Source organism: Peromyscus californicus, unplaced genomic scaffold (genome assembly GCF_007827085.1).
Source record: "Peromyscus californicus insignis strain IS unplaced genomic scaffold, ASM782708v3 Scaffold_19__1_contigs__length_69161282, whole genome shotgun sequence".
Taxonomy (NCBI): domain Eukaryota; kingdom Metazoa; phylum Chordata; class Mammalia; order Rodentia; family Cricetidae; genus Peromyscus; species Peromyscus californicus.
Genome location: NW_026294491.1, coordinates 38,268,496 through 38,283,769, shown reverse-complemented (window position 1 = coordinate 38,283,769; position 15,274 = coordinate 38,268,496). Strand labels below are relative to the sequence as shown.

General features: G+C 50.9%; 1 protein-coding gene and 1 long non-coding RNA gene across 3 annotated transcripts; one reads left to right on the top strand and one right to left on the bottom strand.

Annotated features, from left to right (window-relative positions):
• Positions 1-3,244: 3,244 nt before the first annotated feature.
• On the bottom strand, positions 3,245-11,288 carry Neurl3 (neuralized E3 ubiquitin protein ligase 3). Its single transcript, XM_052745174.1, has 4 exons — positions 10,348-11,288; positions 5,762-6,250; positions 5,167-5,220; positions 3,245-3,833 (listed from the first exon to the last, which is right to left on the bottom strand). The coding sequence occupies exons 1-4, from the start codon at positions 10,373-10,375 to the stop codon at positions 3,640-3,642; spliced, it is 765 nt and encodes a 254-aa protein (XP_052601134.1). The 5' UTR covers positions 10,376-11,288; the 3' UTR covers positions 3,245-3,639.
• On the top strand, positions 7,358-14,179 carry LOC128114850 (uncharacterized). 2 transcript variants are annotated; one of them, XR_008219917.1, is made up of 2 exons: positions 7,358-8,159; positions 11,282-14,179. It is a non-coding gene; the product is annotated as an uncharacterized LOC128114850 (long non-coding RNA). The 2 variants fall into 2 exon arrangements; XR_008219916.1 differs by having other exon boundaries at positions 8,387-14,179.
• The last annotated feature ends 1,095 nt before the right edge of the window (positions 14,180-15,274 follow it).

Below are 15,274 nucleotides of genomic sequence, written 5' to 3'. Positions count from 1 at the left end.
TCCGGACCGTACTTCCTCCTTACTCACACAGAAAACAACTTGCGCTTTAATTTTGTTTTTTTGTTTTCTTCATCTTACGTCGATTCTTTGATTAGCAACTCAGGTTTGGACTTTGTGGTTGGACCTCGACCAATGAGGAACAGTCCAGCTTCCCTTTTACGTCAGCGGTAAAACTGGAAGGACTCCGCATCCCTGTACATGTGCCGCCACGTTTGTGAGTAATCACTCTTGTGCAGAAGTAAGGACGCAGACCAGACACTTTAATTATGGTGGTGGTCTCTTCCTTTGTGACCTCGGAAATACTTCTAACGCTGTGATAAAAGACCCCAACCAAAGCAACTTAGGGGTTCTGGGTTACAGGCCATCATTTCCAGGAAGTCACAGTGGTACAGTTGGTCAAAGTGTGCCCGTAGTCAGGCAGCAGATCACTGAATGCCTGTGCTCTGGAGCTCCCTCTCCTTTTCAGTCCAGGGGCCCAGCTCATGACATGGCGCCACCCACATTCAAGGTGAATTCCCAACAGCAACTAACCCAACCAGGAAAATTCCTCACAGGCATGCCCACAGGCCAACCTAATGTAGACACTCCCTCGCTAAGACTCCCTTCCCAGGCGATTCCAGATTCTGCAAGCTGATTACAGTGGTTGCTGGGCAGAAGAAGCTTGGGAATGCATATAGGCTTGGGGATGCATATAGGCTTCCTGCCGCTGACCTTCAATCATCAGGCTGCCAGCGTTGCCTAGCTTCTCTGAACCAAGTTTACGCCTCTCCCCTGTTCCTGGCCCTGGGCAGACCCTCCATGACTTCCTGTTTGGCCAGAGGTTCCTATTTCGGACCTCCTCTGGCCACCAGCTTGTAAAAGTGGGTGTAGAGAGTTCTTCAAGCTGCTCATCTGTGGGAGCCCGTTCTCGGGTTCCTCGTGGCTTTACCCAGCAGGTCCGCATAGAGGATGATTAGACCACGGGCCTGAGTGCAGGTGTCTGAGATGGTCTGCACTTGGCTGTGCTGGGGGAGGAGGTCTTTTGCTCCACCCCTTGGCGTCTATAAAAACCCTGAGGCAGAGACAGTCGGCCCGTTGGAACAGGTTCCAGGCCCTCTCGAGGCTATCCTTTATTTTCTGTTTATGTCCGCAAGATTCTCCGCATAAATCCTTCTATCTAATATTTCCTGCTGCTCACACTCAAGAAAACTCTGGGGAACTGTGGGGGTGGTTGGGTAAACGCCCCACACTCATCTTTGCAGGAACCCCTTCATCCATAGTCGGCAAACTCGCCGTTTCAGTAAGTAGACGTGAGTGGGGTCGTTTCTTTGGTCCATCACCAGTGCCCTGTTGTGAGAATTATTTTTTCTAAAGCAAAGGTACTTCGCCTGGCAAGAACTCATATTTCCTGAATCTTCTTCACACCAATCAATCTGGTTGGATTGTGAAGTTGAGTTCCCACAAATGGGATGAAACCCAGTCCCCATCTACATCACAGAAAAAAGTGTTGGCCAGGTGTGTTACTAGCCTGGCTTGGACACTTGTGCACCCTTTCTGCAAAAATGATCACCTTGCTGAGATATTTTCATATTCTTTCTGTATATTCTCTTTTGAGACACTCAGATTGTTTTTCGGTTTTTTTGGGTTTTTTTTTTTGTTGTTGTTGTTGTTGTTTTCAAGACAGGGTTTCTCTGTGTAGCTTTGGCACCTGTCCTGGAACTCACTCTGTAGCCCAGGCTGGCCTCAAACTCAGAGATCCGCCTGCCTCTGCCTCCCAAGTGCTGGGATTAAGGGCACGTGCCACCACTGCCTGGCAATTGTTTCTAACATTAACTGTGGTGAAGAGATGAAAAGCCTCACATCGGTTGTCAGTCTGACCCATTTATTTTCTACCTTTTATCAGAGTTCTTGGTTCATGAGGTGTTTCCTACATAGTTTTCTGTGAAGCATATACATTTGTTTAGCTCATTCCCAGCAGTTTATAACTGGGAACAGAAGGGAGCAACCACATGTACCTGGTGGCTTTACGAATGAGTGAAAAGAATCGATTCAGGAACTGGCTCTCTGTAGGGAGTCAGGGAAAAGGGCCCGTGGTATAAACTGCAATTTTATCCCACTTAGGGTGGAGGCTCTAAGCTGAGGGGTGTGTGTGTGTGTGTGTTGCTGGAAATGGAATGCAGAGCCTTGACATGTGACACAGGCATTCTACCACTGAGCTACATCCTAGACATGGTTTCCTTCGGTTATCCGAACATAGTTGTAACAGCTGAATTAAAGTATTTGTCTAGTAAATCTAACACCGGGGCTCTCTCAAGGACTTTCTCCAGTAACCAATGACGCCCTAAACATAAGCCATACTTTCACTTATTTCAAGTTCTCACATATGAAAAAAAATGATCTCCGTAGATAATACAATTTGGTAGCTCTAAAGAATAAAGCACCTCCACCCCAAGGTTTTCTGTTCTTGCTGTTTTCTTGTCCTCGGTGGTGTGTGTTCGTTAGTTCTCCAGCTTTCTTGGGTAAACTCTGTAGAGTCATCACCCCTGTTACATGCCACCAACTGAAGTCTCAGTACAGATAGGTTACTGACCAGCTAATGACTGTGCAGAGATTTTTAAACAATACTCTGACCTAGTAAGTGTCTACACCTTGCCAAGGAACTCTGTCGGGGGCCGAGGCACCTTCAGTCCTGAGGCAGTTTACGGGTATACCTTAGCCTTCACCTCCTTTTTGCACAAGGCCTCAAGATCAGCCAGAATTGGGAGACTGGGGACTCTTCCAGGCCTTTCCTGAGCATGCACAAATCTTGAGATCCATAGAAACACATCAGAGATTTCCAAAAATCCTCTACAAAAATCTTATTTCTCAGAGACTCAAGTTTTTGGTTCCCTAGTCTCAATTTTAACAGTGTAAACTGACTACAATTAACATTTGACAAATGTGCTGGGCATAGGGGTTCCTCCATAGAGAGAACCCCAGGTTGGGGCTTCCTGGCCATTAATACCTGTCAGTGTCAGAGCATCCCGAAGTCCCCAGAACCCAGGCTGGCAGGGGCAAGGTCTGGTTGAGACTCAAAAGCTGAGAGTGTTGACCCAATCCCTGCTGTGTTCAGCAACAGAACCCATGGACCCGGGTGCCCAGATCTCTATGCAGTCCTTACTGTAAGATCAGTGTAGTCAGGGAGGGCAGGACAGCATGTCCCCAAATGCCCTAACCAGTCTGAGTGCCACCTCCTCCCACTGAGCACGGCAAAGGAGACAGTCAATACAAAAACAAACTTTATTTTGATTATCTCACAAATCGACAAGAAAATCACCATGTTCTGTGTCCCTGCTTCTGACGCTTCTGCCAGACACAGACCCGTCCCTTCACGTCCTCAGCTGTAACTTGAGGGCTCAGGCTGCCCCTGCTACACTGGGGGTTTCCCAAAGTGGCCAGAGAGATTTCTCTTTGCCATATCAACCTCTCCCGAACTTCTGGCTGAGGAAAGAGTCACTGAGCCTTCCTCAAGGCTAACAAGGCTTGCTGACCCAAGATCAGGCTTGGTGGCCTGTGACCACGCTCGCTGACCCACGTCTAGACAGAGGTTTCTCCTTTTGCAGGGGCCTGGCTCAGAGCCAGGTCCCGTCTGCCACCCACTCCAGGAAGCCCTCTCTCTCTTCAGGAGCCTTCTCCAGTCTTCGGCGAAGGTACTACAGCCACCTCCTCAATCTGCCATCGGCACATGGGGCACTTGGCCGTGTCTTTGAAGACATGCCAGGCACAGGCGCTGCAGAAGTGTGAGTGGCCGCAGGGCATGAGGCGGGTGTTGGCAGTGTTGTGGAAGCAGATGACACACTCCTCTCCTGATGTGACTGGAAAAGGAGACAGCATGGGTCAGGGGCACACATAGGGTAGGCCACCTACCTGCTCATGGTCTTACCACAGGGCAGGAAAGCTCAGTGTGCCAAGGAACTGTGCCCTGAGAATCCACTCAGTACAATCGAATGAAAACCAACAAAATACACCCAACCCCTTATCTTTGCTGTTGCCTCCCAATTTCAGCTACCTGTGGTCTGAAACTCTCAAATGGAAAGTTCTAGAAAAAAAAAAATCATGAGTACTAAATAATTGTTATTACTGTATGTCGTTACCATTGTTCTATTTTATTATTAGTTACAGACCAAGCAACCAATCAAACAGTAGTGATAAAAATGGGGACAAGGGGATCAGAAGTTCAAGGTCATCTTCAGTTACATATAGTGAGTTTGAGGCCAGCCTGGACTACATGAGACTGTCTCAAAAAAGAAAGAAAATAAGTAGGATGGGTATATAGCCGAGGTGTAGAGTCTTGCCTAATGCGTGAGACTCTATAGCACCTAGAGCAAGCCCTAGGTCTAGGTTTAGTCCCCAGTACAAGGGAGGGGGGAGATCAAACCAAACCCAACTCACATCCATCCCTACACTAATCATAAAGCTTTACCAATAAATAGAATATAAGGAAAGGAAAAAAAAACTTGCTAGATTCACATGGTATATGTGGGTGGGTTTCTTCCCAGTACTTTTTTTTTTTTTTGGGTAGCTGGAGATCCAAGTTTGATTCCCAGCATCTGCATGGCAGCTTTCAACTATCTTTAACTCCAGCTCCAGAGGATCCAGTTCCCTCTTACGACCTCTGAAGGCACCAGGCACATACATGGTATATACAATTTTTCTTTTAATTTTTTTTAAAGAAAATTTGAGAGCCAGGTCCCACGCCTCTAATCCCAGCATTCAGGAGGCAGAGGCCATCAGATCTCTGTGAGTTCCAGGGCAGCCTGGTCTACAGAGCTAGTTAGTTCCAGGACAGCCAAGGCTACACAAAGAAACCCTGTCTCAAAAAAAAACAGAAACAAAAACAAAAATCAAAAAAAAGAAAAAAAAATGAGATTAAACTAGGCTATAATCCCAGCATTTGAAAAAGTGTTTAGAGTAAATGTGAGGCTAGATTAGGTCACATGAGACTGTTCCAGAGAAGGGGGGTGTCTGCTCGTGAATACACTCTCCTAATTGGGAATGATCTAAAAGGCAGAAACATCACATTGTTTCTGGATCTCTAGCGGGCAGTGAACCGTGGAGGCCTCTCTCTGGTACCTAGAAAGATGGCTTTGAACAGCCTGACTTCCCAGCCACCTCCCTAGGTGCCAGAATGCTGGGAAGTCCGCTCACCTTCAGACTCTGGCACTGCCTCCCCGTTGATGATCCAGGCGTCAGCTTTGGGATCTAAGGCAGAAAAGGAGGTTCAGGACCAGCCCAGCAGCTCCAGGCGCACGCACGCACGCACGCACGCACGCACGCGCACACACACACACACACACACACACACGCAGTCCCTTCAGCAGCCACTGCCTTCCTCACTGCTGGTCTCAGCTGAGAGCTCTCACATCTTTGCTGGGTTTTTTTGTTTTGTTTTGTTTGTTTTTTGTTTTCTTGCTTTTCACCTGTGTATGGGTGAACTTCTGCTTAAGCAGCAAGGCCCCGTCTAAATGCTTTCTCCTTTGTGAAACGCGACCAGCCTTCTAACATTATTTAGGGCACTGGTCTTAAATCTTATCATCCTTTAGGACAAGGCTAAGCCTTTTGCCCATTTCAAGTCTCCGATGCCCATCCTTACACTGGGCCATGGACTGATAGCATTCTGAACTTGAAGGAATAAACAGTTCTACCAGGGCCTCTAGACTGGTGCGTGAAGCCACCTGGAATTCTGCCTCCATGCCACACACTCCAGAATCACAGTGTTCGGGGACCCCAAGGATTGCCTCACCCAGCAGCTCGATGGCTTTTGTAGTCCCGTACACATCCATCACCGCCCAGAGCGGGGCGCCCTGGACCAGCACGTCTTTGCGCAGCAAGAGGGGGCGGCCAGCGTTGACCTTGGCGAAGAGCCAGCCTCGACGGTTCACCCAGAAGCAGACCACATTCCCCGCACGAACGAAGCCCTCTGGAAGCAACGCTGCCCACGTGGGGCTCTGCTCCTCTAGGTCGGGGCACACGAAGGGTGGCAGGCAGGACGGGGCCACGTGCGCAGGGTCCAGGCGCGTGAAGCCCACGCGGAGGCCACCGCACCAGCCGTCCTCATGTCTCAGCACGCGCAGCGCTACACGCTCACCGGGCCACACTGGTCGCTGGCTGAACACGATGCCATCGTGGAACGTGGAGCGCCTACGCGCTGTGCTCCGCAGGTCATCCAGATGCACCTGCGCGCCGGTGGCATCCCCATGGAAACTAAGAGCCTCGCGGGGCACCTCAGCGTCTGTGGGGCAGAGCGAGTAGCCTGTCAGTGAGGGCCCATCCTAACCCACCAGTTCCCCCAGAAAACGACCAGCACCCTAGGCTACCCTGGCCTCCTCCTGGGGGCCACTTTGACTGCCCAAAGTTCCCTGGCACCACCTCCACTCCCCAAACCACCTCAAGCCTCAACCCACACGCACCAAGCCAGCCCACTCTACCTGCCCCGTCTGTTAACCTCCCCCCCCCCCCAGTCTCAGTCGCCCCTTCTGCCTGGAATGAAAATTAAAAGAACCTGTGTCTAAGTCCTGTCTAAACAGCCCTGAGCCATGGGTATTACTGGGATTGAATAGAAAAAGCAGCTTGCTTGGTGTGTTGGTGCTCTAATTCCAGCGCTGTGGAGGTGAAGGCAAGTTCCAGGCTTGCTTGGTCTAGTAAGTGGTTCCAGGCCAGGCCAGCCTGGGCTACGTAGACAGGGAACTGTTGTTAAACAAAATGAAACCAAACACTTAAGCATATGAACTTAGATGAGGTTTATTGGTTTTTGTTGTTGTTGTTGTTGTTTGGTTGGTTGGTTTTTGGTTTTGCAAGACAGGTTTCTCTGTATAGTCCTGGCTGCCCTGGAAGTCGCTCTGTAGACCAGGCTGGCCTCAAACTCACAGAGATCCACCTGCCTCTGCCTCCCGAATGCTGGCATTAAAGGCGTGCACCACCACTGCCTGGTTGAGGTTTATTGTTTTTATTTTTTAACACTTACTTCTTCATTGGGTGCAGGAGTACCAGGATGCATGGGTGGAAGTCAGAGGACAACCTGCAGAAGTCAGTTCTCTCCTTTACCTCGTAGGTTCGGGGGATTGAACTAAAGTCGTTCAGCTTGTCAGCAAGCACCTTTGCTGGCTGAGGCATCTCACCAGCCCCTAGATGAGATGCAATGCTCAAGGATTTTCAAATACCTAGCCTGGAGGAGCAGAGCTCGCTTGCTAACTTATGCATGCCCTCACCAGTGGCCCACGATGGCCATGCCTTCCTCTCTGCTTCTCTAACCTCCTTTTCCCACAGGTGAGCTGCATCAGCCCCACCCCACCCACCCCACCCCCAAAGTGACTTCCTGGTCCTGGGAGAGGGGAACCCAGCAGTTTCCCACAAGACAGGGGTACAAGTTGAGAAGGGTCTGTGGAGATGCCTCTGTTCAGCCAAGGTCTGAAGTGGGCTTTGGAACCAAGGGACTTCTCGCACAAAGGCACTTGGCGGCCAGGAGGGAAAGTTTCCTGCAGGGCAAACCTTCTTCTCAGCCCTGGCTCCAAGACAGCAGGGGTTGATCTGCTCACAGAGACCTGCCTTTCCTCTCTAAGTGGGGGAGAGGAGAGGAAGCCAGCTGACTGCTGGCTAAAAAAGAAAGATGAACTCAGTCTGAACTTGAGCCAGGCCCCGGAGAGAGCCCATCCCCCATCAGCTGGCTGTCTCCTGTTCCTCTTGCAGACCAGGGGCCTGCTTGTGGGAGCCTGATATAGGACTGAGGACTCCTGGGGCTACCACCAGGGCCCACCCCATCACTCAGCTGAGTCACAGCCACCACTGAAGTGAAGGACTCAGGAGAAGCCCAGGGGTAGGCTTGGTAAGGGACCTGAGCAATAGTCTGGACAAGAGTGGATGTTGGAGACAGTCACCTGCGACCCTGCTGCCGGAAGAAGCAAGGTGTGCTCTCCTGAGAGCCACAAGCTACAACTCTGGTCCACCACAAGAGCAGAAATAGAGCCAAGTTGGAGCCCCAGCCTCAACCACTACAGCCTCAGTGGAAAGGGTTCACATCCCCTTTGGGTCTGAGAACTTTGGACTGCTCATCTCAAAATGGTGGCCTGGCCAGTCCTCATCTGGCCACGTCCCATTCCCAGGAGGATAGAGGACTGGAAGGACTGTTCTGGGAGAGAGAGAAGGTCAGTTCACTGCCCCATCTACTTCCTAGAGGAGAAAACGGAGTCTGGCTGGTGGGGGGGTCAGTTCAGGAGGAAGGGGACTGCCCTAGGAATGGCCTCTGAGGGACGCAAGAGTCCCTTGGCACCCCAGGAAAAGAAAGCCTTGGTCCGGGTGGCAGCTTGAGTGGGCAAAGCTCCATCACCACTCCCAGCCTACAAGAGCTATGTTCTCATGTCCTGTGTTACAGGGGGAAGCTGAGGGGACAGAGCTGCCTCCATGGGTCCCTAGGTGACCAGAGCCCTTGAACCACCTTCTCTCAACTGCATGCTCAGGCCTCGTATCCCTACCTTCGGTAGCCTCTGGGTAACTCCCTGAGTGTGACTATCAGGAGGTGTCACCACAGGCAAGGAACAAGGGGCCTCTTGAGGCTTGGTCTCTCTATACTCTCTCTCTCTCTCTCTCTCTCTCTCTCTCTCTCTCTCTCTCTCTCTGATGGCTCGTGTTGGTTAATCACGGCCCACGGCCCAGGTTGAGCAGGGCTGAAAGCTACCCTAGCCCATTGAGTCTATAAAAGGCCTTCAGGACTTTGTCCCCGACAGGGGCTCCACCCTTTCCTTTACAATGAGCTCTGCTTCCTGACTTTAGAGCTGGGTCACCGTGGCACTAAAGGGGTAGACGCCATCTCCATTCTGCCTTGCCCCTTCCACAGAGCCTTGCAGGAATCCTCCCACCCTTGGACTAAGCAACCCGACAGATCGCACTGCTGGGTTGGGTGAGTGGCAGAGGTGGGCACAAGCTAAACACGGCTCTCTAATTAGCTCTGTCCCAGTTGGCAGGGTTGGCACAGGGTTCAGAGCACTCTCTACCAAGAGGTTACCATTCCTGTTCTGGGCCCCATGTTCAGGTCAGACCCTGAGGCTTCATGGAACAGAGTAAGAGGAGGACCCTCTTCAGTGACCCCACTTTTGTGTCCCCCACTGCTGTAGGGAAGGGGCTTTGCTGGCCTGGACCCAGACTGCTAGGAAGTTCGGGACACACAAGTCATGTCCTTAGGGGTCATCTCCAGCCCTGGGCAGATGAAGGCAAATTATAGTCTCTGCAGGCAAGGCTCCGGGAATTTTAGGAATGGATCGTCATCTGCCTGCTCCGTGATGGTGATGAAGATGATGGTCAGCATCTTCATCACCACCCCTCCAGCCACCAAGGCTTTTGGGGTGCCAGGCACCCACTCAGCCCTTTGCAGCCTCTGGTCCTTCTCTCTGCATCCTATATAGAAACACTCAGAGATTGTGTGGGGCTGGGGGGAGTCTCAGGAAAGGTCCCTTCTAGTCCTCCCAGCCCCAAGGAGACCGTGGGCTCAGCTATACACACACACACACACACACACACACACACACACACACACACACACACACACACACACCTGCACCTGTTATACTACATAGCTTTTGGCGTTACTGCCCTGCCTTGAATTCAAACACAGCTGCCCCAGCAGAGGTGGCTCCGGGTGGGGCTGTCCACTGTGAGTGAGCCTTGGATGCTTGCCATGGAGCCTAAGCAGGGGTTCTGCTCTGCCTGCGAGGCATCTCCAGGGTGCCTGGTCCCAGTCTCTGTGCTAAGACCTGGAATGCTATCTCCTGCCCACTCACCCAGGTCCTTCCACTGAGGGGCAACGTGACCACAGGTACAAGTAAGTGTCTCAGAGAAACTTCCTATCTCGTTACCATTTAGACCTCTGTATTTGGAGCCCTGAAGGCCATCAGGGCGGGTGGCATTGTCCCCAACCTTCAGATGAGAAAAACCAAGGGCACAGGGACAGAATGACTTGCCCCTGGTGCCATCTCTAATTTGGCAAAGCTGAAATCCCTCCTTTTCTACCGGGCCTCCGAAGCTCTCTCTACCCTTCTATCCACCTCAGTCCTGTTTCTCTCTTTGTGTCCGGTTCCTAGATGTACACTGCTTAGAGACAGCGGGTGGGGGAGGAGGGATGTTTATCTCTGCAGCCATCTTGGGTCTGAGTCACCCAACCTCCGCTGGATTCCCGGGAAGACCGGAAGCTCACTCCCTCGTGCAGATCTGGTCAGAAACCCACTCGAGGTGACGATGGCTCAGGGTCTCCCTTGTCCCCCTTCCAGACCTCTCCCACCTGTACTCCCTTGCAGTCTAGACTCCAGAAGTGAACTCAAGGCATACAGGAAGTCTACTTACTGGCCTCAGGACTGAGGCGGGCACCCATTAGCCTGGGCTCCTCCTGGGACACAAGTCCTTGGTTCTGGAGATGTCTGTGAAGGCCAGTGGTCAGGTTTATGAGACTCTGAAGGTTCCCTTTTTATAGGCTAGAGATCACGTTACAGGGTTGATGATTAATTAGATGCTGTCACGCATGACGATATCCGGGACTTTCCCCACGATGTCTCGTGGCTCACAGTAGACCTGCTGCAGCAAGCCGGCCTGAGAAAAGGAAACAGGGACTGTGACTGTGGCTCCAGCATAGGGTTCCTTCTCTCTGACTTCTAATCAGCCCTTGTCTGTGAATTACAACCACCCACAGCATGTTAGTAAACACCTGTGCCCACCCCTAACCCCCTGCAAAGACTCTGGTGCCCCTGGCCTGGGGGGAGACCTGGGCATCGGAAATTTCAAAGAGCATGCAGGAACTCCAGGATGCAGCCAGCATGGCTCACCATGGCAACCCCACATACAGAAGGTGCACAGCACTGCTGAAGTAGGTTAAACTGAATGAGCTAAATCCTGGGACCTGTGCAGTTGAGCCTGCCTGGTGGCGAGGCTGGTTTGGAGGTTTACAGATACTCTGCATCCCCCCCCACCCACACACACACATACACACATATCACCAGCTTGAGTCTCTCCTGAGACTCCAGATCAAGGCCACCGTCAGTGACTTCTTTGGACGCTTACAGAAATGAATAGTGCCGGGAGGTGGTGGCACACACCTTTAATCCCAGGACTTGGGAGGCAGAAGCAGGTAGATCACTATGAGTTCAAGGCCAGCCTGGTCTACAGAGCGAGTTCCAGGAGAGCCAGGGCTACACAGAGAAACCCTGTCTCCACTGAGGAGAGACGTGGAGACCCAGGTTGTGCCCACTGTGTTACCTTATTCAGATCCTTTCGTCTTCTTTAGCTCCGGGATACCCAAGTTATAAAATGGGAAACAGGAGGTACTGGTCTGAGGACCTCTTCCAGCCAGCAGCTGTGCCGAAGTGAGAAGTGGTGAGAAGATGGGTGACATCGGTAGCCCCGGATACCTCACACTTTGCTGTAACCTCTGGACTTCTCTTTTCCTGACACACCCTTGCTGAGTGCCCTTTGTCTCCACACTAGATGTATTTCTTCTGCCGAGGCCAGATGTAACTGCTCAAGAGTAAGTCCCAATCCCTTGAGCCGGAGGCCAGCGGATCCTAAAGGTTGCAGTTGGTCCAATGCCCTGGCTGGCCCAGTCCGAGAGGCTCAGGCTCCTGGCACCTCCTGGAAGGCACACCAGTCTCTGGGTAGTGCTGGCTGCTCTTCCTTTGCTGGGTCTTACCTGTGGCATTGGCTGCCTTGAGTGGCTGCCCAGGGCTGGAGCCAAGAGTTCCTTCCTGATAAACCACATTCCCCTACCAGAAGTACGTGCGGCATCTTATCAAAGTGCCCGCTCTGGGACTTTAGCCTTTATAGAAAATTACAGGGTTGGTTGTACACCAGCAGGCAGGTGGTGTGGCCCCATGGGCAGGACCTGTAGCCTGCTCAGGCCGGCAGCCAGCAGGTGGAAAGGCAGGCTAGTTCAGACACCCACGTCCAAGTGAATTTAGCTACTACACTAATGGGGTTCAGGACATCCATTCTAAACATTTGGGAAGTAGCAGGAAGGCCCCTCTCTTTTACTCCACCTTTCTCCCATGAAGCCAGCCCTGAGCCCCTCACTCTATGTTTACCGCTGACATCAGGACAGGGGAGAACCTGAACAGATTGTTCTTGCTAGGCCCCGCCCAGCTTATCACCATTTGTGAACACACACCCACCTTTGCCCCAGTGTTCTTCACTATAATAGTATTTACGGTCACTCTTGGGCTCAAGTGCAAACCAGCATGCAAACACACAGACTTCCCCCTTCTTTGGGTCTTTCTGATTTGAAACTAGGCTCCATACAGCCTCACCTTGAACTCACGACATAGTTGAGGATAACCTTAAACTCCCAATCCTCCTGCCTCCACTCTCCAATGCTGGGGATCTAAACTGGGGCTTGGAGGCTGGTGAGATGGCTTTCTGGGTGAAGACACATGCCTGACCACCCAGGTTCAATCCCAGGGACCCACATGGCGGAGGGAGAGAACAGACTGTCGAAAGTCGTCCCTCTGACCTTCACACATGTTCACGGCATGTACATATCCATACCCGCGAAAACAAATTCATTTAATTAAACAAAAATCACACACACACACACCAGGGCTTCATGCCTGTTGAGCAAAGTCACCCTACCAATTTACCTACATTCCCAGTCCTGTGTCTTCATTTTTCTTCTTTTGAAATACTATTTTATTTAGTCTTTGACAATTTCATACATGTATATAGTATAATTTTTTCAATGTTTCTTTTGTTTTGGTTTGTTTTTTGTTTTTCAAGACAGGGTTTCTCTGTGTAACTTTGGAACCTGTCTTGGAACTCGATCTGTAGACCAGCTCGCCTCAGACTCACAAGATCAGCCTGCCTCTGCCTCTCAAGTCCTGGGATTAAAGGCATGTGCCACCACCACTCGGCTATTTTTCAACCTTAAATTTTATTTTTATTATGTATATTGTATGTGTCTGTATGTACATTCACCTAAATGTGGGTGTCCTCGGAGGCCAGAAGATTTGGATCCACTTGGAGCTAAACTTACAGGTAGTTGTAAGATAACTCAGGTCCTCTGGAGAATCAATAAGCCTATGTATGATGTATTTTGATTATAATCACCCCATCTCTCTCTTGTCCCCTCCTACCCTATCTGGACCCTTTCTTCTTCCCAACGAGTCCCTCTCCAACTTTTTTTTTTTTTTTTTTTTTTTCGAGACAGGGTTTCTCTGTGTAGCTTTGCTCCTTTCCTGGAACTCACTTGGTAGCCCAGGCTGGCCTCGAACTCACAGAGATCCGCCTGCCTCTGCCTCCCGAGTGCTGGGATTAAAGGCATGTGCCACCACCGCCCCGGCCAACTTTTTTTTTTTTAATGACCCACTGAATTTAATTAAGCTTGCCAGCAGACATATGCATGGGTGTGGGTTACTGAATGGATCGAAGGCAATTTTCTGGTGGTTACACCCTGAACAAAGATGACTCCCCCTCCCTCAGTAATTACCAAGAACCCCTCAACTTGAGGTGGATCCTTGTATGCCCCTCCCCCATCTGGGTTTCTATTTCTGGAAGGCTCCAGGTACCATAAAACTTTACATCCATACTAAATGCTTGTGCTTTACCACAGAGGCGCCTGAGAACTCTTCACACCAGCCAAGTTGTGCAGTCAAGCCGAGGCGCCCATCAAGAGATGAGGGAAATGTGAGTCTGTGCAATGCAGTTTTCTTCAGCCGTAAAGAATGGAGTTCTGTCATTTGCAGGGAAAGGGCCAGAACTGGAGATCGCGTTAAGTGAAACAAGCCAGGCTCAGAAAGACAGACGTCATCAGTTTCCTCTCCTACAAAGAAAGCAAAATTTAAAAAGTACGGTGCATACTGCTAGGAGCTGTAGCTCGGTGATACAGTGCGTGCCCGGCATGCCTGAGGTCCTGGGTTCGATCCCTGGGATGGCAAAGGAAGGAAGGAAGACTTGAAAGTACAAGGGGCCCTTTGTGGGTGGAGCTTTGTCGACTGGAGACAGACTTCACTCCTTCTCCCAGGCTGGTTTGGAATTCACAGCCAGCTTCCTGCCTCGGTCTCCAAAGTTCTGGGGTCATAGGTGTGAGGCACCATGCTCAGCTGGAAGGAACTCTTTGGGAAGAGGCAGGGGATGGCAGTGGGAGTTAAATATGATCAAAGATGTTACAAATGTGTGTGAAAACGGCATGATGACATCATTGTTTTGTTCAGTGAATACATGCTAATAAGAAAGGCAGGTTCCTCCTCTTGTTAAGTGTGTCTTACCTAGCGAGGGTCTAGCCATAAATAACCCTTATGAAGGGAAGGACAGAGAATACTCTCCTAGACATTGCTGTTGTAAGTCCAATACTGTACTAGCCTGACAGTCCTTGTGGGGAAGTCCTCAGAAAGGGTCCATCTAGAACCACTTCCATTTCACAGAAGGGGAAACTGAGGCACAAGGAGCGTACACAGTTCCTGGAAGATTGCTCAGTGGGTAAAGGTGCTTGCTTGCCACATGACCCTAGCAACCTGAGCTCAATCTCCAGAACCCACACAAAGGTAGAAGGAGAAGATCAAGTCCAAAAGTTGTCCTCTGACCTACACACCCATACACATACATTGTGTGTGCACACTCAAACTGATTTTTTTTTAAAGTGAGTTCAAAGTCATCCTTGGACACATAGCAAGTTTGAGGTCAGCTTGGGCTACGTCAGACCCTGTCCAAAAAAAAAAAAAAAAAAGCGTCTGCCCTCACTGCCATGTAGCTATGCCCTCTTTCGTGGTTCCTTACTGGCTCTGTCAGTATTTAGCTGACTGGGCTGACACATAGTAGGAGTCTTACAAATAGCAGCTGATAGGCCACCTGAGTGCCCGCTAGAGGCCTCCCATGGTGTCCTATGTGCCACCATCCCAGCAAAGCCGTGCCTGGGAAGGCGTGCTCCCAGGACAGGACAGGCTCTGTACTCCAGGGTAACACTGGCCGTCTTAAAGAACTGCGGCAGTGACTGGGGCGGCCTCTGCTGGCTAGAGTCAGTATTGCAGGAGGCATCGAGGTCCTGTGAGCCTACAACCCTGGAACAGGGCCAGCAATTGCCAGAGCACCTTCTGAGACCTCCAAACCTCTTCTAGTCATCCTAAAGCTCCCCAACACTCCCCGTACCCAGAGCCAGCTTGTCACCTCATGGGGCCTCCTGGTGGCAGTCAGCCCTCAACTTGTCCAGCCCCGATCATGACAAAGGGCTCTTGTGTAGACCACCTCAGAGATGCCTCCTTCTCTGAGAAGGAGCTGGAGTGGTGAGCAAGCTGCA

Bases quoted from the DNA above. Each gene is read 5' to 3' on its own strand.
- Neurl3 (XM_052745174.1), bottom strand. From the start codon at position 10,375: ATGGGTGCCCGCCTCAGTCCTGAGGCCA. The intron at 5,221-5,761 runs GTGAGGCAATCC...TTTCTGCCTTAG, and splicing joins AAAAGCCATCGAGCTGCTGG to ATCCCAAAGCTGACGCCTGG. The intron at 3,834-5,166 runs GTGAGCGGACTT...CTCCTTTTCCAG, and splicing joins GGCAGTGCCAGAGTCTGAAG to TCACATCAGGAGAGGAGTGT.